The 24,325-nt window shown below is 57.4% G+C and overlaps 1 protein-coding gene across 1 annotated transcript; it reads right to left on the bottom strand.

The window, feature by feature from the left end:
* Nucleotides 1–27: 27 nt before the first annotated feature.
* On the bottom strand, nt 28–22,543 carry GRAP (GRB2 related adaptor protein). The gene is made up of 5 exons (XM_032431845.1): nt 22,403–22,543; nt 16,134–16,231; nt 11,604–11,726; nt 3,216–3,384; nt 28–1,444 (listed from the first exon to the last, which is right to left on the bottom strand). The coding sequence occupies exons 1-5, from the start codon at nt 22,478–22,480 to the stop codon at nt 1,259–1,261; spliced, it is 654 nt and encodes a 217-aa protein (XP_032287736.1). The 5' UTR covers nt 22,481–22,543; the 3' UTR covers nt 28–1,258.
* Between the last annotated feature and the right edge of the window lie 1,782 nt (nt 22,544–24,325).

Below are 24,325 nucleotides of genomic sequence, written 5' to 3'. Positions count from 1 at the left end.
TTTCCGATGACCATCCTGATACTCATTTTACTGTTTTTATTTTGAAAACACGGGCCCAGGTCAGGAGCAGCTCAGGCCTTGAAGGGTCACTGGCCAGCCCTGGGCAGAGGGAGAGCCTAGGGCCCCCTCCCCGGGCTCTTGCCCCCATCCCACCTGCTCCCAGCTGCCATGAGATCTTCCTCTCCCTCCCTTCCCGCTCACTGCCCCCTCCTCCGCCAGCCTGGCATCCAAAGCACTTCCTGAGTCCCCGTCACTCTTCCTGCTCCCAAAGGTGCCGAGGCCCTGGGCAGGCGCCCCTTGCTACCTGCTGCTGATTACACATTCTCTGTGGACACCCCACCTTTCCTCAAGCCAGGGTTCCATTCCAGATGCCGTTAGACCTCCCAGTCCAGCAGTGGCCCTGACTTCCCACCTGGCCTGTAGTTTCGCTGAGCTCGGGGGCCCGGGTCTGGGCAGAACTTGGACCCCAGCAAACGACAGCGGGGGCGGGCAGGTCCTCCAAGTGTCCATGCCCCGGGCCTGCGCCACGGAGCTTGTCCATTGTGTTGGGCCTGCGGGAGAGGAGAGCCTCCCTCTGTGTCTTTCATCACCGCCCACCTCCTGTGGGTCTCCCCAAAGTGTCCGTGGTGGGGCGGGGGTGTGGGACACCCAAGTGGAGCCCAAAGTTTCATGGGGCTGCCGAGAAGTCGGTCTCCACCTGGAGTCAGTCCATCGGTCCAGGCCATCGGGTATGCAGCCCCCGTCCTGTCCCTCATCACTAAGCCACCTTCCCAGTAGCCAGCACCCTCAAGGGGCCATCTGAGGGTGGGGCAGGTGGGCCAGCAGATGGTCAGCCCAAGGTGAACCCATCTACCCTACGCATGGTTCCTTGGGCAGAGCCCCCAAAGGCCTGCAACTTAGGAGTCCTCAACTCTCCCTGAGGCTGGGGCCATTGATGGCTGGAGGTGGGGGGGCTTCTTCCCCCAAGGGCACCCCGCAGCTGGTAGCCAAGAGGAAGAGGCCAGCGGGAAGCCCGGGAGCTCCCCTTGCCTGCCGGGCACTGAACATCACAGTGGTTCTTGGGCCCCGGGGCCCATCCCAGTTTGTGCAAAGCAGTGGGCGCCTAGCCCGGCAGTGAGAAGACCCACGTTTGGGTCCAAGGCCCTCGGCTGAGTCCCGTGGGCCCCGGGGACGGGGCGTCCACGTCTTCTCTCTGGACCTCAGTGTCTGGTGGATGGATGATCTGCCGGCTCTGCCCCCGCCCCCGGGCCCCACTGGGTCACAGCTGCACTGGCTGGACGTAGCTCCGCGGGAAGAAGCCGATGCGTCCGCACAACCGGCCCCGCCACCAGTGGGGGTCGAGGCGCTCTAGGACCTCGATGATGTCACCGCGGTGGAAGCTGAGCTGTGAGGAGTCCTGGGCGGAGAAGTCAAACTGCGCCTGGGCAAAGCAGGCCTGGGAGGGCTGCGAGGGAAGGGGGTGGTTAGTGGGGACCTTTCAGGAGGCCCCAACAGGAGAAGTGAGTGGCTGCGGGTGGGAGAGCAGAACTGAGCTCGAACTCGCTTTTCACTCCAAATCCAGACAGATGGCCACCCCACCCCAAGAGCCCCCCGCTGCCTGCCCCCTGAATGTCTGCCGCACAGAGACTGTCTACACAGACCAACAGGACTGTCTGGTCCGCAGGAACAGGCCCTATAAACTGTAAAGTGCTGTGTGGCTGAGAACAGAGTTGACGGCTGTTGCCCTTGACCAGGCTTTGAGGGAGAGGGTGTCACCAAAAAGAGCTGCTCCCAGCTCTCAGGCCTGGATTCTGCTCCTATCTCTACCCCAAGGTGACCTTGGGTAAGACCCTGCCCTTGTGGGACTTAGTTTCCCCATCTGCAAACGGCAGCAGGACAAAGCTCTCTGCAGGCACGTCGGCCCGGCGCCGTGACGATTATACCCGGTGTCCCGGCCCTGCCTGCCCCACCAGGATCTCTGTTCTGAGCCTGTGGAATCTTATCCAGGATGGGTGATAGGATCAGCAGACAGGCTCTAATTAGCAGTTCTCTGCCCAGGAAGGAGGAGGCGGTAGCATGGGTCCCACAGGGTGGGTGACCCCAGGGCCCAGGCTGGAGTGAAGCAGTGGGTGTGGGGAGCCCTCAGGCAGCCCCCACCCTCCCCAGCTCCATCCTGGCTCCCTCACATTCTCCAAAGGCAGGTCTGGCCGACGGTGGAGGGGAGAGAATGGAGGTCGGGGACAGAGGCCTAGCAGGGCCAAAGTTCGCTAAGACTGAGCGCTCACAGCTAAGCCAAGCCCCCACGGTCAGGCTGAGGAGGCCAAGCATCCTGGGGGCAACAGAGAGTACACTAATGGGGGTCTCCCAAGGCACTCTTTGACCCTCCTGACACATGAGAACCCAGGGCTCATTCTCTTGGACAGCAGGGAAACTGAGGCCCAGTTGAGGACTGAACTGACCGTGAGGTCACACGTGGTGGGGGTCTAGGAACAGGCAGGACTAGAGCTTCTCTGTGACAGCCCGGCAGCCCCTCCCCAGGATATGCACCCTTTATCCTTTGCAGAGCCCTGGCTCACCTGGGCGGTCCTAGGGTCCTGACTTCTAGCCCCGGGCCTTGCCGACACCCCCCTCGCAAAGAAAACAGTACCTGTCGGGAGCTAATAACCCCGTTGGCTGGTGTCATCATTCTAATCACACCCCGAGCCCGGCCAGCAGGTCTCCCACGAATGCTCCTCACACTGCCCCCACCCCACCGAAGGCCAGCTCCTGGGGGCACAAACCAGGACGGAGCCGACCCCGCAGGTGGTCTTGGGAGAGCCTCAGTTTCTTCACCTGTACAATGGCGACGATGAGGCCCCCAGCGGACTAAGCCCAGCTCAGTGCATGGCACCCGGGTGGCTCCGCAGGGTATCAGGACCCTCGTGCATTCAAAACGCGTACCTACTGTGACCACGCAGGGCGCCACCGCGAGCTGAGAACGAGCCAGACACGGGGTGCCCCCTGCAATGTCCACTGTTCCTTCCCTTTCTTTCCCTCTGCGTTCCCACCCTTGCTTGTCCTACTGCGGTGCCACCAGAATGGGACTTCAGAGCCTGGCCTGGCCCCCTCCTCCTGGGACACTAGGCTGCGAGGGGCGGGGCGGGGCGGGAGGCCACGCCCACTCCCGGCCCCAGCAGGTGTCGAGCCCCTGTGAAGGCAGAAGGCGCGGAGAGGCTCCCGCGGGTCCGCCCGCCTACCTTGAGCAGGGGCTCCTCGTCCCGCAGGAAGACCTGCCGCTGCTTCGCGATGGTCGTGGTGCGGTAGAAATCCACCAGCTCATTCAGGGAGTTGAACTTCTCTTCCCACAGGAAGTACTTCCCCGAGGCCTCGCGCAGCACCTTGAAATGCTGCACCTGGTCGCCGTAGCTGGGGGAGAGGAGCCCCCTGAGCCGGGACCCAGGGTCCCCCCGGGGGTCCCCGTCCCTGCCCGCACAGCCCCGGGGCCTCCCTCCTCATCCCCACCGGGAAGCTGGTCGTTCTGGCTCCCGAGGGGATGGGGGGCGGGGAGGGGGGGAACACCTGCGGGCAGGAGAAGGGGCAGGTCCGGGAGGGCAGGGGCCGGGCCCACTGACCCGGTGGGACGTGAGACCTGGTGAATCCCCCTCGGCGGTGGGCTATGGAATTAAGGGTGTGGGCGCTGGAAGAGACCACTGGGCTGCTGTGTGACCTTAGGCAAATCACTGAACTTGAAACCTCAGCTTCTTCATAATGGTAGCTCCTCCCTTTTGGGTAAGTGTCCAGAAAGTGCTGCGGATGGTTGATCGGCAACATTAAATGGGTTCCTCGGAAAAAGTGGTCACACAGCTCTTCTCCTCCAGCCGCGACCTTCTCCCCCATACTTCCTCCAGCCTCGCAGTCCCACTGAGGAGTGAGTCCTAAGACCATCCTGACTCAGACAAAGCCTGCCTCCGTATTGGGTGCTTCCTGTCTCTTCCTGCCCCCCTACCTCAAGAACCATCTATGGCTCCCCATTACCCTCCAGATAAAATCTTAACACCTCGGACTCAAGATTTGGCCCCGGTTACGTGCCCAGCCTCATTTCCTTCATACACTTCATATACTCTCTTCCCACATGCCTCATGTCCCATGCCAGGACAGGCCACAACGGATTGGGACTGGAGAGGGTACCGGCGTGGGTTGAGACAAGGGGTAGCACAAACCATTGTGATTCCCCTCGCTGCTGCAGGCCGGGCCCACCACATGGCCCAGGAGGTGCAAATCGGGCTCTTTGTACAGTGGGGAAACTGACGCTCCAAGTGCAAACTGTGACCTTCCCAGGGTCACACAGCAGCAAAGCCAGGACTGGGGCCACATCTGTGGCCAGAGCTGGGGCCTCATGTCAAGTGTCATTCCAGCATGCTCCCCTGTTGGTTCTCATCGTATAACAATAGGAATAATAATTATTCCAACTGTGGTATTGATAATGTCCCAGACCTCGTCATCCCAAGTCCAGGACTACTCCCTGGGCTGTGACCCCTAGGAGGCCTTCCCTCTCTCAGCCTCTGTGCCTGGCCGCATCGCAGCCATCCTCCCGGGCTCTGGTCAGCTCACCTGGGCCTCAGTGTCCTCACCTGCCCAAGGAAGGGGAGGGCTCCCGGCAGCTGCAGGGAGAACACAGAAGAGCCCCGGCTCCCCCGCAGGAAGAAGCTGGTTTAGGAACCTGCCCCGGGGCTGGTGGAGCTGAGAGCCCAGGGAGCCCGGGACCTGAGGGCGTGGCCACGCATGTGTGTTGGGGGCAGAGGCTGGCCCACCGGCCCCTTGGCCACCTGAGCCACGGGCTGTGCTCTCATTTTGTGCAGGACTGAGAACCAAACAGTGGTCTGGAGACTTGATAGTAAAAAGGAAAAAACATCTCCTGGGTTCTAAATTTAAATCTTGTTAAACAATTTTGTAAACTGGGGTTTGCCCACAGCCTGGGTTCCTCCAGGCTCACAGTCCAGGGTCTTGCAGGGCCCCAACAGGAGCACAGGACGGTCACCCGCAGCCCCCCAGGTCTCCTGCTGTCTCATCCCAGCCTGCCGTTCACCTCCTCCCCCTGTCAGCCCTGGGGTTGTTGTGCTGCTTTGTTAAACGTTTAAGATTAAAGACTGAAGACAAAGAATTGTTCAAGGTGTACATGTTTGGGGGGAGAATGGGGGTCAAAGTGGGATGCCCTCACCTTCCCATGTTAAGGGGTCCAAACCACATAGAACCCCTCTCTTTCCACTCAAACATATCTCCCCTCCAGGCCTTTGCATACATGATTGTCTCCAAATTCTTCTCCAGTCAAACTCCTACTCATACCTCAAAGCCCAGGTAAAATGGCCCAACTAAGTCAGAGGCAGAGGTCTCCTTAGGTTCCTCAGCCCCTCATACAGCCTTCTTCTAACCCACTGCTCCTAATGGCTTACACAGAAAAGGCAGGGAGGCAAGACTAGGCCCTCAGGGTCTAGCCCAGTTGGGAGAGGCTGAACTCGGGGAATGGAGCGTCAGGGCCCAAGGCTTAAGCGCTCATCAGGGTGGTTTACTCCTGAAAACCCTCTCCTGTTCGCTCTGAGCCGTGATTCCAGCCCTCCAGGTGTCCTGGCCCTGAAATAGACCCGACCCCCTCTCTAAGACGTATCCAGATCTCAGGGCAGCTTAGCTCCAAAGGGAGCCAGTTCCCCCCACCCCCGCCCCCAAGAGGCTCTGGGACCAGGTGGAGCAAAGATCCCCAAACCTGAGACAAAGCCGCTTGTGTGCTGTCAGCAAGCATTGTTCCCAGGTGACTAAGCGGCCGGTGCTGTCAGCTGGGGGACATGCAGGTCTATGTTCCTGGGACGGAACTAGGGCAGGCAGGCGGAGGGTGCTTCCTGCCCTGTCTGGCCTGCCACAGCCTCCCAGAGGCCACGCACTTTCCTTGAGGCACCTCTGAGCCCGATGACTCCCAAGTGCCCTGTCCCAGCCAGATCGGGGTGGCCCCAGCCCCTAGACTTTGGCAGGGGTGCATGGGGAGGAGTGTCTCTCAACCAAACGCTGGGCAAGTGAGAATCTGCCAGGAAAACAGGGACCCCAAGGACTCCGTGTCTGGGCCCCCCAGTGCAGCAGAGGCAGAAAGCTCTGACTCGGGGCTGTCCCCAGAGAGGAGCCTGGGGTATGGGCGGCCCGGCCCCTCTGGGTAAGGGGGCAGAGAAGCTGTGGTACGTTTGTGAACGAGATCTCAACCCCCAAGTGACGACCTGGAAAGTCAGAACGAAGTATTCCCTGATCACACAGGAGGATCAGCGAGTAGAGAACGGGAGATGAGATAGGAAAGGGGCAAGTGCCCAGGAGGTTTGTGCGTGTGTCCTGGCCTGTGTGTCCATCTCTATCGTATCTGAGTGTGTGTGTGTTTGGGGGGGTCCTCTCTCTCTCTGGGGGGGTCCTCTCTCTCTCTGCTCTGCCACAGTGACTTCACATGTGGGTCCCTTTCTTTGCAGCCATGGGTGTGTTTGTCTCTGTGTGTGACCCCCACAGCCACCTCCCCAGGGGGCTGAGGGGCAGGGCCTGGCTTCTGGGCTGTCACAAAAGCCTCAAGGACCAAGTGAGGCCTGATGCTAGCAGCCGTCTGTCCTGCCCAGCAGGTTTTTCTGGCCTGGTGGTGGCGGCAGCTAAGGGGACAATGGCAGCGCAGGGAAGATGAGGAAGGCTGGGGTAAGGTCAGGAGCCCCAGGACTGCCCCAACTAGGGCCCGTGGTGGGTCCTCCTGGGCAGAGGCCTGCGTGCTAACTGCCTGTGGGGTGATGGCCATGAGGCATGGTCCTTCTAGCCTCAGTTTTCTCATCTGTGAAAAGGGCAGGGGTAGAATACATGGACTGCAGCAGGCGTGAAATAGGATCAAAGTGACCGTGGCAGGGACCCGTGGGTCTTTGGGACTCAGAAAAGGTGGCTGGAAGGTCGAACGGGTCTGCCCGGGCACAGAAGGTCAATGGACACTTGCTCTGCGTTTCCTTGCTGTGTGACCTTGGGTAAGTTACTGCACCTCTCTGAGCTTCAGTTTCCTGCAAACCAGGCTTCTGGGGATGGCTTCCTCTCCCTCTCGGTCTTTGCCTGCATAAGGTAGCGCCCTCCACCTTCCGCCACCTCTTCTGTCCTGCTTCATTTTCCCAAGAGCCTTTATCATCTCCCCAGATCTTATATAATCTGCTAATTGTTTCTTGTCTGTCACCCCAGTGGAAATGAGTGCGTAAAGGACAGGGAGCTTTGTCCGATTTTGTTCATGGCTGCATCCCAAGCACCTGGGACGAGGCCTGGTGCACAGTAGGCGCCCAGTGGCCAGAGCAAACACACGTGCATTGACTCCAGGGCACCTCTGGCCTGAAAAGAAGCGCAATACCTCACTTGGGAACCAACTGCCATTCACAGCAGAGGAACCTGGATGGGGGTGTGGGGCAAAAGTCACACAGCCCAGGCACTGCGCCCCAACCGTGCTCGCTGGTCTGCTGGCTGCCCGCTCAGACGTGCCCCTGCAGGTGGAGAGGAAGTAGCCCTCTGTAAGCTCGTAAAGGGCATCTAGCGTGGCCACTATCGCTCCACGGGGCAGCCCGAGGCCCATAAACCCCACCTCTGACAGCTTTATGGGGCTTGGCATGAGCATGCGGGAGATGCCACGTGTCGTGGGGTCAGAGTCCCCAAGAGCCAAGTCAGCGAGGGTGGAGATGCTCTCACGCATGGATTTGCACAGCTGTCACTTTTCTGGAGGGCCACTGGGTCCCCGGACTCTGTGACACCTGGGGTTATTGTCTCCACGCTGTAGATGAAAACATTACAGCCAAGAAGAAAGCCAGGGCCTGCCTCACAGCAGGTTCTGAGCAAAGTCAGGACGAGAACTGGGTTCCCTGCCACTCCATGTCACTGCCCCTTCTCGAATAGCCCCGGATTCGTGGGCAGGGGGCTAGGAAGCACTGTGTGGCTCTTAAAGGGTAATATAATGATGACTACGATCGCCGGCATCTTTGGAGCACTTACTATGTGCTAGGCAGCATACAAAGCACTTGACCTGGATGTTCATTTTACAGATGAGGAAACTGAGGCTCAGAAGGTAACTTGCCCAGGGTTATACAGGTAGGAGGTATCAGAGCTGAGATTCTTGCTCAAAAGCCCACACTCGTAGCCATATATGCCCTCTGAGTCTGTTTCCTACTCTATCCCTGCCCAGTGATCCTCCAAGGGCCACTGAAACGCTCCCATGAGAGACAATGGACCAAGAATGGGAGCAGGACCTAGGAGTCCTGGCTCCACTGGGACGAAACCAAGGGTGGAGGACGCCACCTGGTGGCGCTGTGCACAAACCACAGCTAGCTGAGCCCAGGAAGCCCCTGCTGGTTCTGACCTTGGGGGGCTCGGCCAGGACGCCTTGGGGGAGGCGCCGAGCGGCACTGTCTGAAGGACACTCCCAGACCTCTTCCCAGGACATTGGTGCTGGCTCCCCTGCTCACCAACTGCATCCTATTACTGCCTGTTGTCCCTCCTGGTCAAACTTGTTGCTATCCAAACCCACCCCTCACTGTCCCAGCTCCGGATCTTTGCACCTGCTGGTCCCTGTGCCTGCATACCCTCTCCTCTCTTTGTGCACCAAACTCCTACTCAGGCTTCAGGGTCCTCCTGAAGCTCAGATGTCACCTCCTTCATCATGAAGACCCCTGGGCCGGGCGGTGTCTACTTTCCCACCGCACTCCTTGGTTTGACCCCGCCCTGTACACACACACACACACTCTCTCTCTCTCTCTCTCTCTCTCTCTCTCTGGGTCTGAAGCTGCGCGTGTGCACAGGTGGGGCTGCATTTACAGAGAAACGCCAGAAGAGGGCAGTGCACAAGGTCTTAATGCTGGACGTTCAGGCAGTGTGATCTGTCAGCAGAGGAGGGAGGGGGGATTAGGGGAGCCGTTGGGGGATGGTTGGGAAGGTCACCACCTCCCCTCAGCTTCGGCTGCAGAAGCTATCCCAGTGAGTCCCCTGTGCCCCTGCTTTGCTGGATGATCTTGGACTTTGGAACTGATTCCAGGAGGCGCCTGAAGCTGGCCCAGCCCGCCTGATGGGCGCCATTCCCAGATGACCAAGTCCTTGGATAGCCAGCACATGGAAAACTGACATTTCCTGCTTTTGCAGGGACCCCAGAGGGAAGTGCGGGCTGGGCTGTGGAAGTGGGAAGGTGACCCGGGGGGAGGGCACTCCAGGTGCCACAACCATGGGCAACGGTGGGGGTGGGGGCAGGACTAAGAACTCACAGCATCTCCCTGACCGTGCTCCCATTTTTAAGATGGGGAAATAGAGGCTCAAGTCCGGCCAGAGCCACTCCCATCCCCCAGGGTAACCAGCCTGTTCCCCGTTGGGGAGGGATTGAGGGGTGGGGAAGAAAGCGAGAAGAGCCCATGGCTGCTTGCAGAGCTTGGAGGGGATCAGTTAAGTGCTGTGACCTCTCATGATGTTGGATCATTTTTACACGCGCCCCCCCCACCCCCCCGCCCAGCAGCCTTCCTGACCACAGCAGTCCGCCCCACACGGGTGCCGCCAGGCCCAGACGAGGAGATCACCACCACGCAGCACTCCAGTGTGCACATCGCACACCACGCTCCGGAACAGAAATGGACCAGCCAACAGCGCACCAGTCACAGAGCTCACCCCAGAGTCTGGAAGAGCCTGGAAGACACTGACTTACCTCCTCACCCCCAGCCCCTGCATTAACCGTCAAATTAACCATGGTCCCGGGTCCGTTCATCCTTTGGACAATCAAGCCATCGACTGCAAACCAACCCGGTCCTAGGAAAACGGCCTCTTAGCGGCCACACCACCAAGCTCCAGAGTCCAGCACCTGGGCCTCCTTCCAGCTGCAAGCTTGCCACCCCAAGACTGCTCTCAGTGACAGTGAGGCTCTGTGCCCACTGCCCACGGAGACCCTAACCTCTGGCCCTGACTTCACAGATCCGTGGCATTCCCTGATCTGGCCGCTTTTCATGCCTTCAGCCCCCACCGCAGTCCCTGATACCATCCCCTCCTGCCTGGCTCCTCCCTGGCCAACCATCCTTCCTCCTTGTAGCAGCCAGAGGGATCTGCTGAAAAATGGAAGCCCATCACATCTCCCCCTGCTCCAGACCCTCCGTGGCTCCCTATGGCTCGGAGAGAAAACTCTACCTCCTTGCCAGGATCTGTCAGCCCCATCTCTGATCGTATCCCCCACCTCTCTCCACCTGGATTCTCTGCTCCTGTGGATGCCAACATGCCCCAAGTGCATCTTACCTCAGGGCCTTTGCATTTGCTGTTCTGTCTGCCCAGAAATCTCCCCTCCTAGGTCCTCATTCCCGGAGACCTGGGCAGCCTCCGCTTCCAGGTTCAGATCTTTGTTCAAATGCCACCTCCTCAGAGCGGCCGTCTCTGACCACTTGATTCCTGCTGGATGCTTTTGCTTCCTTGTTTGCTATCTCCCCCACTCAGACATAAATCCATAAGGGCAGTTTTTACTGTCATTTCCCCAGCCTCTAGAATAGCCTGGCCCATGACACGTAGCTTAATGAATAGTCCTTGAATTTCTGTATCTATATCCTACTGTTCCAGGCACCAAGAATAGGAAAGACGGACCATACCCCTTCACCCCCGACTCCTATTCCTGTTTTCTACCTTCCAGCCTGGGTTCCTCTATTTCCCTAGTTGTGGCCTTTCGGACTGGGTTCCGCACTGCCCAGAGGCTGCTGCATATCACAAAGCGAGACCCTCCCAGCACGGCCACCCCGCTTCAATGTCGGGCACTATTCTAATCACGCTACATCTGTTGACTCAAAAAATATATAGGGCGCCTGGGTGGCTCAATTGGTTGAGCGACTGCCTTCGGCTCAGGTCATGATCCTGGAGTCCCAGGATCGAGTCCCACATCGGGCTCCCTGCTTAGCGGGGAGTCTGCTTCTCCCTCTGACCGTCCCCCCTCTTGTGCTCTCTCTCTCTCTCTCTCTCATTCTCTCTCTCAAATAAATAAATAAAATGTTTAAAATATATATATATATTGACTCATGTATTCTTTGTATTGACTAATTTCACATCAGAGAAAACAGGCACAGAGAGGTTAAGTGACTTGCCCAAGGTCACACAGCCAGGAAGTGGCAGAACTAGAATAGGAACCCAAGCAGCCTGGCTTCGTAGTCCATCATCTCGTTTACGGCACCATATGGCAGGACCCTGTCCACAGCACATCCTGGACACCTTCCCTGGGTGCCTGGTGCTCTCCCGCCTCCTGCCCCCAGCTGCTCCCATCACCTCAAACCCCGGCATCCTTCTTCCTCCCTTCACGATGAGTCCTTGAGGGCTCCTTACCGCTCATAGAATACCAGCCAGACCCTTCACACTGGCACTTGAGACCTTACAGTGGACTCAAGCCTGCTTTTCAAGCACGGTCCCATGACTCTGGGCCCCACCCTGGGGTGCGTGTCATTCCCCGACCCCCAGACAGTCACCTGCTTCCAGGCTTGGGCTACTCCTCCTTCAAGGATGCCACTCCCTGCACCTCGGTCCGTGAGCCCCTGTCCTGTGCTTCCAGGCTCAGCTCCAATGTGCCTCCCTGCCCACCCTTCTCTGCACTCCCCCCATGGGTCAGAACTCACTTCACGGAGACCGAGAACTCCCCAGGGGAGCTCTCACTCTCCCGGATCAGGAAAGCTCCCAGGTGGTTCCGCTTCATCAGAATCTCTTCGGCCAGCTGCCGGGAAATCCTGCCCGAGTACCACCTGCAGAGGGAGGGGGCAGGTGAGGGCGGTGGGAAAGCCAGGCTGTCCCTTCCCCCATGTGCCAGGCAACATCGCTGACCCTCACACCAGTCCCGAGACACGGGAGGTATGATTTGCACCCATTTCACAGATAAGTAAGCTGAGGCACAGAGAGGCAAAGTGACGAGCCCAAGGTTACATGCTGCGCAGGCAGGACCTGGGACCCAGTCCCAGCATTTTGGCTCCCGAGCCCAAGCCTTTCCCACCACGCCAGGCCAACATCCCCTTAGGAAAAGAGAAAAATCAAACCTTAGTGAACCTCCACCCAGCCAACCCCAGCTGAGGTCTTCCGTTTTAGATGATAGATTCTTAAAAGTGAAAAAATATAAAAATGGATGACAAAAGCAATTGCAGCTTTGGTCTGATGAAGGATCGTTCCCTCACCCATTTCACAGATGCACAGACTGAGGCCACCTGGATTTTTTCGTCCCAGGTACAAGTCCCTTTTCTGGCTGACCACATAGAACTGGGAACGCAGAAGCTCCTGGCAAATGCTTAGAGTCTTGCAAGACCCCCATTGCCCCCCCGACCCCCAATGCCTTGGGGTGCGGGTGAAAGGCCAGGACTCAGCTTCTCTGCCAGTCCTGCCCATCTTGCTGTGTGGCCCAGGCAAGCTCCCCGGCCTCTGTGGGCCTTGCCGGCCCTCGCAGTGTCCAGGTGGTCTCTGACTGGGCCCTTTATTGTGCAGATGGGGAAACTGAGGCCCAGAGCAGCCCAGGGGTGGGGTCTGGAGACTCCTTTCCTTGTAAAGCTTCCCTTCCCTCTTTCAGCAAATGCTTCCTGAGTCTGAGCTGGGCACCGGGGGTGGCTGTGAGGTGGGACTTTTCCTGTTGTCTCAGGATGTTGCCGAGCCCTTGAAGCCCGGGGCAGGGGCAACAGGTGCAGCGCCCCATGGTGTCCTGCCCTGTCCCTGCTCCCCACGGTGTCGCCTGCCAAATGCGAACACTGGGATCCTGCCCTGGGGCTTTTTTTCTAGCGACTGTGCGCAGGGTGGGCTGAGCCCCCAGAACATTGTGATGTGTTGTGTTTATCCCCTCGGGAGCAGGTGGATAAACATTCAGCTCCCCTGCCCCCGATGGAACATTCTGGGGACACTATGCTGTCTCCCCACCCTCCCCGGTGCCTGTCGCCCGCCCACAGCTGCACTGGTAACACACCCCTAACCACTGGCTCCTTCCCTGCCCACTTCCCACTCCGAAATAAAGTCCTTGTCCTCACACCGTGTCTCAGGCCCTGGTTCTGGGAAGCCCACACCCAGAAGTGAGGCTTAGCCCGCTGCTGTCCCCAAACTGGTGGGGACCCCCGGAGCCCGTCTCACGATGGATTTCCTGGGAGGGGAGGTGGTGAAAGATGGTTGCTGAGTGTGGGGGCTCGAGGCAACCATCTGGAAAGCTCAGCCCAGGTCCCTGGAGTTTGGGAGGCCTGGATGGAGGCTTCCAGGCCAGAGGCTGAGCTGGGGGGCCGGGGAAGGGAGCTCCTCCACCGGGAAGCCCCCAGCAGGACACAGGTGCAGGCACAGTGAAGGAGCAGGGGCCCACTGGGGCCCCGAGTGGGCGTTTCCTGAGGGCCTGGGTGTCTCTAAAGAACCCACAAAACCCCACAGGAGGCGTCAGTGTGTGGGCGCCCGTCACCCTCAAAGGCTTTTGCAACCACACCCTCTGAGGGGGCCAGCCCCGCCCCCATCGGAACAAGGCAGGGCTGGTCCTCAGGTGGCTTGAAGGACAGAGTGCAGGAGCAACATTTCCCGAAGCCCCCAGAACCCGCCTCTCTCCGCCATGCCAGTGCCACGCTTCTTGGGGCCACCTCGTATCCTCCCCCATTTCACTGATGTGGAAACTGAGGCTCGGAGGAGGGCAGGGATCTCCCGAAAGGTTGCCCAGCAAGTCCCTGGCCTCAGGGCCTCCCCCAGTGCCACGGTGGGCACAACCCCGGGGTTGGGGGGGGCGGTGCACACAGCACAGGGCTGCAAATCCCATGCTGCCTCTTGCCGGCCAACCTCTCTGCACCTCTGTCTCCTTGTCCATGAGACCGTGATGATGGCACCCGGCTTGCAGGGCCCCTGGGAGATTGGGGGCCCTGATGAACCAGCTCATGCCCCTCGCCCCGCAGCACTCCCTTAGGCCTGTCTGCTGCCCTCCCTGGCAAACTTCTAACTCCCAGGCCCAGCGAGCCATGCCCTTCTTTTGGAAAGCCTCCCTGCCGTCCACTGGCACAGTGCTGGGTGGGTGCCTCTGGGGGCCCCTAGTCTGCATCACGGCCCCCGCAGGGGCTCCCTGGCCAGGCAGGGGAGACAGTGGGTCCTCAGGGAAGGAGCGGGGCTGGTGTAGGCCGAGTGAGGCCCTCTGGGACCCCAGTCCTCCCCCCACTGCCCCACACCCCAGGGCCTGACAGGCTGAGTCAGATGCTGAGCTGGAGTTCCCCCCTTGCTATTTTGGGGCCAGGGCAGGTGCTGAGGTTAGCCGAGAATATACCCGGGCATGGCCTCCAACAGGTTGGTTGGGGGCCTGAGCCCTGTCCCTGCTTTGTCCCAGACACCGGTGACCAGAATTGACCCCAGGGACCCCCAGGGCTTCGGACACCGGGACCCTCCACAGCTTCCAATGGGTAGAGAGTCTTGTCTCAACCACCAGCAGTGCCCGGAAAGGCCTGGCCTTGCCCTGAAATCTGCTCAAGGCGTCCCAGCAGCTTTGGGCCTTCTGGGCTTCCAGCCTTGGCCAGGACATTCCCTGCCCCTGGAGGCCTCTTCCTGACCCACCGGCCCGCGGGGGTCACTCCTACCTGTGGTCGCTCCCCGGGGTGCCTGGCATCTCTCCCTCGTGCCCTCCTTTGATTGGCAGAAAGACTATAAAAGGCCAGGGGGCAGACACCTGCCCCCTGTCACATGGCCCAGGGGGCCCGCTACGGGGCCTGGATCGGGGAGCTGTGGCCGCATGTGGGCGGGAGGCGGCGGCCTCTGTGTGGGAGGCTGGGGATGCCTGGAGCCCAAGCAGAGGACTAGCCGGGGACCTGGGTGGGATGGGGCTTGCCCAGCACAGGAAGCTGGAGGCGGGGGCAGCTTTGGAAATAACTCGAAGACAGATAAAGAGGAAACATCGCCCCCCCGCCAGACACCGCCCTGATGGTGCACCTCCCTCCCCTTCTACCCCACAGTCACACACACCTCATGGCCTCCAGTCTGCCCCCTCCAGCCTGCAAGGCCCTGTCACTGTTCTCCACATCTGACGGAGTCCCTCCCCCCGCTCAGCCATCTCCGTGCTCCCCACCACCCCGGGCCCACCATTTGAGGCCCTCCGGCCGCTCCCACTGCCATGGGTTCGCCCTCATCGTCTTCCCTGTCCCCTCTCCGGGGAGTGCCTTTCTCTTTTTCTACCTAGCTAACTCCTACGTGCCCTTCAAAACCTCATTCGTTGCTACCTCTTCTGAGAAGCCTTCCGCAGTTACCTCAGGGCTGACTGCCTTCCCATCTTGTACTTTCTTTATGTCCCGTCTCTCCCCCAGGATGGGGCTGTTCCGACTCCCAGGCACTCCTCATGTGTCTCCAGCATCACCCAGGCCGGCCCCCCTGGGGTGTGGCTAGTGTTTGATGAATGACTGAGTGAGGGGCTACCTCCACCACCATCTCAAGCAGATCCAGTTGGTTTTTTCATAGGTTCTTGGCCACTGGGGCCTGTTCTGGGGCTGGGCTCTGCCCCAGCCATTCCCAGGGCGGCAGGCTGGGGTGCCACCTGCTGTGAGCCCGATGGGGGCTTCCCTAGGCTCCACACATGACTCCTAATCTGCCCCAGTCGCAGGGCATTGGTCTGCTCAGCCAACGTCCAGCTCCCCAAAAACCCCCAAAGGCAGGGCCCACAGGATCTGCTTCCCACACCCCCCGTCACTCCTCCATTGTCCCCTTCACTCCTCATCCTCACACAAGGCTGAGCCAGCCTCTTAGAGAAAGCTCTAGAATCCTCTGCAGATTGAAGCCTCAGCCCTCCTCATGTTACAGACAGGGAAACTGAGGAATAGAGAGACCACACGGCAGCCAGCGGCCCAGCCAGCCGAGAGCCCGGGGCCCTGTCCCTCCAGCACCCTCCTGGATGTTCCCCGGTGTTCCAGATCCTCAGTGTTGTGGCCTGGGCTGGCCCTGACTCTGCCACCACTTTGGTCCTCACATCTCTGTCCCCTGCCCCTGCTCAGGGTAGAGACAGGGGCCCCAGGCAGATGAACGGAAGCCGGAGCGAGGAGTCCCCGTGCCTAAGGCGCGTGCCAGGCCCCGAGCTTTTCAGGCAGCTCGGCTCAGGCTGGGCCAGGCCAGGTGGGGACACTGGGCTGTAGGGCCTGGGGTGGGGGTGCCTTGAGCATAGGGCTGGGGTGGCAGCCACTCACGGATGGGGCTTGATGCGGATGTAGTTCTTGGGAATAAAGCCCTCAGCGCCTCGGAGCTCAGCCTTGTACCAGTTCTGGTCATCTTCCATGTTCAGGATCTGTGGGCAGGAGAGACATGGTCACCTGGTCACCGAAGAGGGACAACTGCCACCTGCTGAGGTCCTGCTGTTCAAGGACCCCAGGTCGGGGATCCCAGGACCCATTTAACAGAGGACGGTTGGGGACCTGCCCAAGCTCACAAGGACCATGTCTGATGTCTCAGTCCTGCTTGCTTTCAGGCCCAGGATAGCCTGTCCCCAGGAGGGTCACAGACTCCAGAGGCTGGACAGTTGGGGACCCAGAGGAGGTCAGTGGGTTGAACTTTGGGGGGCCTGGAGCTGGACTCTCAGGATCTGAACCCCAGTCCCCCAGCAGACCACACGGTCTTAGGGGGCAGATCCGGGATGCCTTAGTTCCCAAGCTGTGCCCCTGAGTGTGGGGCCTCCACGGCATTCATATGCCACGCAGAGCCATGGGGTGGAGGTCTGAGGTCCCCCAGAAGGTCGGGGAGCCCCAGCCCGAGCTTGGTGCCTCCTGGTGGTTCACCTGGGGTCACTTGCCTTTAAACAGCCCTTATAATCTGAGTTGGGGGATGTCATTTCAGGGTGGTGGGGACTCAGGCACCAGGGAGCAAATAAGGGAGGCCTTTGGGCTATGATGGGGCTGAGGCCCGGCCTGCTCAGGTCACATGGGCCCCTTGTCAGCAGCCGCACAGGTGGGCCGAGAGGAACTGAAACAGCCCGAGTGGGGGTGGGCCTTGCAGGGGCTGAGCAACCAAGCGGCCACAGGGAGGAACCGGCCGGGTCTGGGGAGTGGGTACAGCATGAGTCTTGGGGCTCCTTCCTCCTTCCCCTGGGCCAGCCTCCCACATGGGACAGCTCATCACCCCAAAGGCTACTTCACAGATGAGAACCCTGAGGCCCAGAGATGGGAGGTGAACAAGACCACACAGCAGTGGGGAGGCAGAGCCCGTACGGCAAGCCAGGACTCTGGGGTCTGGGGTTCTTGGCTCAGCTGCTCTAGGGGAGACCGTAGCCCATGAGTTTTTAACCTCACTCCGCCTCCCACTTGTGTCTGGACCCAAGGCCTGGAGAGCATCTCTCCTGTCAGTCCTGGAGCAAATGTCAACATTAGCTCAATCCTAGTGGGTATTTGTTGAGGGGGGGAAAAATCAGATATACAACAGCATCCCAAGTAGAGGGCATTGGAAGAGCAAAGGGCCGGGGGCAGGCCAATGCAAAGCCATCAATTTAGTTTGATTTTCCTGGGAAGAGCTGAGATTTGCTCCCTTGGGCCCAGGCCTTGCAGGCAGGCATCCCCCTTATCTGTCTGCCAGGCCCCGTTGAGCTCCTTCCTTCCTGACTCTGTAGCCGGGGCAAGGTCAGCAGCCCCAGGGGCGGACGGAAGCAGGTGGCTGACTCAGGACAACTTCTGCTGAAAACAAAACAATTCCCCAACTTAATAGGACACTTAAAGCCTGTCAGCTGCCTTCCATGGCCATGGGTTCAAGGAAGATGCCCGGGAGCCTGGGGCTACCCTACTCTGTCTGCTTCTGACTCTCTCCATAGTCCCGGCCTCAGTTTCTTCATCTGTGAAATGGACACATTTGTGGCCTATGCTGAATGTGGCAGTCTTGTAACTACAAAGTCCTGTGTGGCCATGTGACTATCCTATCTCAAATAGAATCTTCGTTTTGTTTTATTTTGTTTTGTTTTCTGTCATCTCCACTCCGAGGACCCAGAAATGTTCTCAATGGTTACATGAGCTGAATTCTTAATGTTCACATTGTTCAAAATCTACAGACCCCCCTGAGACATGAGAATTTGCACAAAGGAAAGAGACCAACTCCTCCCTGGTGAAATCCACACCTTGGTCTGCCCTCAGGGCTTTGCTCCCACCGTGTCCTCCACCAGGGGTGCTGTGTGGGGACTGGGAGGGCTGGGAGCAGGGGGAGGCGGGGCGGCGAGGAGCTTCTGCACTGGCCCAGGTGAGCGAGGGAGGCCCCGACCGGGCGGGCAGTGCGGGTGGGGTGTGGAGAAGTGGTCAGGGTCGGGATAGGGGTCGGCAGAGTCGCTGACGGGACTCAACAGCAGGCCGGGCACGAGACAGGGAGGGAGCGACCAGGACAAGTCCGGGGGTTGGCACCTGCTCTCGTGGCCATCAGCTGCTATCCCACAGCTGTCGAGGAGCAGATTGGGGGGCTCAGGGTCGACTCCACTGGGTCAGAGGTGCCATTGACCATCCCTCTGGAGATGCCGAGGAGGCTGTGGGCTCCCTGAGTCTGGGTCTTGGGGGCCAGGTCATCCACGGAGAGATGGGGGTGAAGCCGCCACCCACCTCCCTCCTCCAGCTGGGAGCGATGGGGTGCTGTGCCCCCAGAAGTGCCTAGCCCGACAGGCAGGACGCTTTGTTCCAGAGGAGTGATGTTTGGGGCCATTTGTCCAGAGTGGGTGCACCTGCCACCTAGGCTTCCTCCAAGACCGGAGCTCAGATTGCTTTATCCACGGGGGCTCCCAGGGGTTGGGAATCCGCCTGCGGGCACTGCTGTGACAGGGTCGCACCTCCAGGGGGCGCGCGGGAAACACTCGCTGGAAGAGTGAATGGAATGGCTCTAGGAGCGCCCCCCCCCCCCCCCCGCCCCCCCCAGCCCAGCCAGGTAAAGGAGGGCCAGCAGACCCACACACCGCCGCCCTGGCCCGGGAGAAGAGGGGACACAGCGTGACATGGCAGTCACGTTTTTACGGTTCTACAGAAAGAGGGCTTCGCAGGAGTGAGACGGCTGAGGCACCTCGGGGACTAAATTTAAGGGGGCGTCAAGAAACTCAGGAATCAAGATAAAGAATATTTTAAGACAAGATGTTAAAAAATCAAATCAATGCAAAAACTCGATTACGTTCATGAGTTAACAATAAGGTATCAATACCAGTCCATTAACGGAAAAACGGTAGGGTGCCAATCATGTAAGATTCTACCCACTGGGGCAGATGGGTCCAAGTCCCCCTGTGCTATCTCCTCGATTTTTCTGTAAATCTAAAACTGTTCTGAAAATTAAAAAGCTAATGCAAGGGGCGCCTGGGTGGCTCAGTCGGTTTAAGTATCTGCCTTCGGCTCAGGTCACGATCCCGGGATTCTGGGATCCAGTCCCTCATCTGGCTCCCTGCTCAGCAGGGAACCTGCTTCTCCCTCTCCTCCCAGCTCGTGCTTTCTTTCTCTGTCTCTCTCTCTCAAATAAATAAAATCTTTAGAAAGAAAGAAGGAAAGGAAGGAAGAAGGAAAGGAGGAATAGCTCATGGCCCACCTCCCAAAACCAACCACTGCTAGCTTTTCGGATCATTTCTTTCTAGAAAGGTCTTTTTTTTTTTTCAGAGCACAAATCCAGTGCATGATGGGTAGTTTTCCTTCCACAAAATTAATACCTATTGATTATCTATGTAGAGTACGTTTGCATTCTGCTTTTTGCCACTTGACGCTGCATCATGAGCTTTTTTATGCCGTTAAACACCCTCCCCAAATAGCATTTTCAGGGCTGTATGATATTTGGTACCATCACTAGGTGGGCAGTCTAGGCTGATTTCACACTCCACAAACTTGCACCCATATTCCCCACCCCTCGCCTGCTTCATTCTTTCCCATGCACTGTCTCCATCGGACAAACTCTGTATGTTACTTACTAATCTGGTTTGTGGCCCTCGGCTGCCACCAGAACGTCAGCAGCATGAGCAGTGCCTGTGCCCATTTCCTCCTTGCTGAGTCGTCACTGCCTGGCCGAGGCCCGCGGACATGCAGAGTGCTCCCTGAATCCCCATGAGAGAACACACATACATCTCTGATCACGTCTCAGTTTTCCAGAGGCAGAATTTCTGGGTCACAGGACATGGAGATTTTTATGGCTTTTTATATGTTCTCCAAGTTCTCTGCAAAATGATTGTGTCACTTTACCTGTCCACCACCCCCATGTAAAAGTGCACATTTTCCCACACCCTCAGTAACCTTGGAGATTCTTTTTAAAATAAAATTTTGCTGATCTGGCAAATGGAAAACAGTTACTTGCTTTAAGTTGGGGTTTTGTTATTGGTGAAATTGGGCACTTACTTGCTTACATTGCTTCTTGGGCAATTTCCCCGTTCATATCCTATGCCCATTTTTCTATTATGCTGTTTGTGATTTTCTTATTGATTTATAACAGCTCTTTACATATTAAGGATATTAATATTTTGTCATGATTTTTTTGTGTGTTTGTTTAAACCACCTTCATTTCTTACCTAGGAGACTGCAAGAGCCCCTCTCTGCTTCCATTCCTGTCCCCTCTGTTATCTTTTGAAAATGTAAATCTGATCAAGTTTTTTTCCCTGCTGAAAACTCTTTATAAATTTAGAATGAAATACAAATCTTTCACAGGCCCTGATGCCTGCCTACCTCCAACATCATCCTTACCTTCTCCTTCTCACCCACTGCCCTTCAGCCACAGACCTTTCAACTCTTCAAATACACAAATATGGTCCTGCCTCAGGGCCTTTGCACCAGCTGTTCTCCCCACACCTGGTGCTCTCTTCCCCCGGCTCTTTGCATGGCTGATTCCTGCTCATCCTTCAGGGCTCAGCTAGAGGTGTTATCTCTCTCTCTCTCTCTCTTCTTAAGTAAGCTCTATGCCCAATGTGGGGCTCGAATTCATGACCCCGAGATCAAGAGTCACATGCTCCATTGACTGAGCCAGCCAGGCGCCCCTAGGTCTTAACTCTTTTGAGAGACTGTCCTGACCACCCCATCTAAAGCTGTCCCCCTGCCCCCTCCCACCCACCGTCACCCTCATTCCATCTCGCTGTGTTCATTTCTTCAATCCATTCATCACCTCCTGATGTCACTCACTCTCTGGAATGTCAGCTCCCAGAGGGCAGGGACTTTGCTTCATTCCTTGCTATATCCCCAGAACTTAGGACAATGCCTGGCACAGGGTAGGTGCTCAATCACTTGACAAATGTTTGTGGAAGGAAGGAATAAAAAGGCAGATCTTCCCACTGCCTGACATTCCTCCATCAGTCTTTGAGCCTGAAAAGTCCCCTCCTCAGTCTCTGTGGAGACGAGGTGCAAACCCCCTGGGAGGGATGCCCCCATTTCAGCTAACACGTTAATCCTTCCGTCCTTCCTTCTTTCCTGCAACATTCCCCATGTTTTATTAGGAGCCTACTGTGGGCCAGACACTGCTTTATGTCCTGATGCTCCACTGTGGTCCTGGCCTCGTGAGCTCACCCCTTCCTTAGCCAGCACCTCTGTTAGAAGCAAACATGCTGGGAGTTGCCTAATGCTTTAGCAAAAGTTAGTGGAAAACGTGACTCATCTTGGGGTGGGGGTCATGGGCACAGGAATCTGGGAGGGAAGTGGAGATGTCATAGTCTTTACTATAATTGCCTTGGGGGACACCCAAGGATCCATCCTGTCCACCACTGGCTGATCACTCTGAGCCTCAGCTGGAGCCCAGCACCTACTCCGTTCCTATGTCCTCATTGTCCCACTCCCCACCAAGCCCCAAATCTGGGTCTAGAGACCCCAAACTGCTCTCAAAGCAGTCAATGAAGCCTCTGAACTAGACCCAGCTCTCCCAGGATGTCTCCTGCCCCGGCTAGGTGGTGCTGGTGCTAAGCCTGCCCCTGTCGTCCGCCGGCCACATGTCCCCAGGGCCCCCAGCCAGCAGCTCAGGTGGAGAGAGGAATGGGATTCCTTAACGGGACATGGTTCCTCTTGGGGAGCATCACGCTCCTGAACCCCAACCCAGGCTGTTCAGTCTCACGGAGACAGAATGAAGGTTCCAGAATCAAGCTGTGGTATGACTTTCTTTTCCCTTTCCTCCACACTGCTGGGAAGCTCCTTCTCTACACTGAAATCACAGTTCTTCACCCTGAAAGCTTTTCTATCCCTCTCCCCCTCTTTTCAACTGTCTTTTCAAACTCTTCCCAGGAAAACTGGGCGTTGAACTGACTCCTGCCAGGCACTAAGCTAATGTCTCCTTGAATCTTCACAACGCGCCCCCTGAAGGACGGGTCACAGTTATCTCCTCATTTCTAAGATGGGGACACTGAGGCTCAGCGGGAGGAGGCGACTTGTCCAGAATCACACAGCCAATACCTGGAGAAGCCGGGCCTGTCCTCCTCCGGAAGCTGGACCCTGTTTGGGGGGCTGTCCTGGGCCCCTGATTCTTAACACCCTCCCAACTCAGCCCATCCCAGCCACCCTACCTTGAGTGTGTCCCCCTTGTTGAAGGCCAGCTCATCACTCTCCGTGGCCTGGAAGCTGTACAGGGCCACAGACTCCATCCCGCTGGTCCCAGGCCCCAGCAGCTGGGCTCCGAGCAGGGTCGGCTCTTCCTGCTTCCTCTGCAGTCGAGGACCGTCTTCCTTTGTTTTGAGAGCGAGCTGTGCTTTTGAAGCGGCCCCCGAGGGAGGAGAAACAGGAAGCTGACAAGTCACAGAGCACGGCGAGCCTGTGAGCAGCCCGGCCCCTACCTTAGACCCCAAAGGCCAGGTATGGCTCTTGGGGAGTCCCCAGGCAGCCCTGAGAGGGGGTGCCCTCTTCTACCCATGTCACAGATGAGGTACAGAGGTTTCCAGAGAAAAAGTGCCTTCCTGGCAGCTCGGGTAATGTGTCTCATGGTCCCAACCACCCCCACCAGCTTGCCAATCTGCCCTTCACATTTTCTGAACTCCAAGGCCTCTCAGAACTCCCCAGGGCCTGCCTCATCCACCCCGAGCTCCTTGCCTGACATTCAAGGCACTTCCAAGCCATTACCCCTGCCCACCACTGCTCCTCTCCAGAGCCATCCTTTGTTATCCTCTTGCCCTGTGAACAAACACTGGGCGGGGAGGGGGGGGGGACACACTGCTCTTTCATGCCCCTGCCTTTTGCACATGCAGGTCCCTTCCCCTGTCTCTTCCCGGGAGACTCCTATGCATCCCTCAAAGCCCATTTCAGAAGGTGCCTCTTCTGGTTTTAAACACTGGGCATCCTCCGTGCAATTGAGATCCTAAGGTCAAAGAGAACTGCAAATAAATCTTGACCTCTCCTTAGTAGGTTTATTACGGGTCATGGTATCAGGATAGCAATTCTGCAACAATGGCATGAGTATTACAGGAAAGAGCATCAGTGGATAAATGTGGTGGCGTTGCTTCAGACCCTGGTTCTTTCCGGGAAAGAAAGGAGACACAAACCTGGAAGGGCAAAGCGAGGAAGAGCCCTGTGGCATTGGATGGGAACTGGATGGCTCAGGGTGAAGGCATGCTGTTTTTTTTCTATAAAGGAGTTTTTCCTCCTTTGTTTATATCAGTATGGTTACATCCTGCTTTCCTGTTTTCGTCAATGGGTTAGAATCCATAACTGCAACGATTGATGTGGGATGCTCAAACTGTCCCGGATTTGGCCAGTGGGACCCCTTTCAAGCTGCCTGCTTGTCCTTCTGCCAAGTGCCCGTCATTCTCTGAACAAGTCCCTTCTGCCCGTATGTTCCAGGCTCATCGAAGCCTTCTCCTGCGTCACCCTGGAATCAGCCTCCTCAGAGAGGTGGAAGATAGTGTTTACCCAGGATTGAGCCGGTGTTAGTTGGGTTTATTACCCTGGAGCTGTTAGAGCTTCTAGACCCACTACACAGGCAGAGAAGGGGGGAAAATACACACACACACACACACACACACATTCATTATGTGTAAATATACTCATATATAAATTCATTATATATGTAGATATAAAAGACTCATATGAATGAGTCTTGAGAAATAGATTTCCTGGGGGACAGAGTATGTCCATATTTCTAAGTTTACTTCTCTGCGTGTCTATATAGTTCTGGATAATAGATTAAAAACTAGGAGCTTGGGCGCCTGGGTGGCTCAGTCGTTAAGCGTCTGCCTTCGGCTCAGGTCATGATCCCAGGGTCCTGGGATCGAGTCCCACATCGGGCTCCCTTCTCGGCAGGAAGCCTGCTTCTCCCTCTCCCACTCCCCCTGCTTGTGTTCCTGCTCTCGCTCTCTCTGTCTGTCAAATAAATAAATAAAATCTTTAAAAAAACAAAAAAAACAAAAAAAACTAGGAGCTCAAGCAGATATGAATGGGTGAATGCAGGTGAGGGGTCTATGCGTGTCCTTGTGCCCTTCTCACAGCTTTTCTGAAGG

Source organism: Phoca vitulina, unplaced genomic scaffold, assembly GCF_004348235.1.
Source record: "Phoca vitulina isolate PV1807 unplaced genomic scaffold, GSC_HSeal_1.0 scaffold47, whole genome shotgun sequence".
Classification (NCBI taxonomy): domain Eukaryota; kingdom Metazoa; phylum Chordata; class Mammalia; order Carnivora; family Phocidae; genus Phoca; species Phoca vitulina.
This window is presented reverse-complemented; position numbering and strand designations above follow the sequence as displayed.

Coding starts and splice junctions, on each gene's coding strand:
- GRAP (XM_032431845.1), bottom strand. CDS start 22,480: ATGGAGTCTGTGGCCCTGTACAGCTTCCAGGCCACGGAGAGTGATGAG. Junction 16,232..22,402: donor ACAAGGGGGACACACTCAAG/GTAGGGTGGCTG, acceptor TCCTGCCCACAG/ATCCTGAACATGGAAGATGA. Junction 3,385..11,603: donor GAGTTCTCGGTCTCCGTGAA/GTGAGTTCTGAC, acceptor CCTCTCCCCCAG/CTACGGCGACCAGGTGCAGC.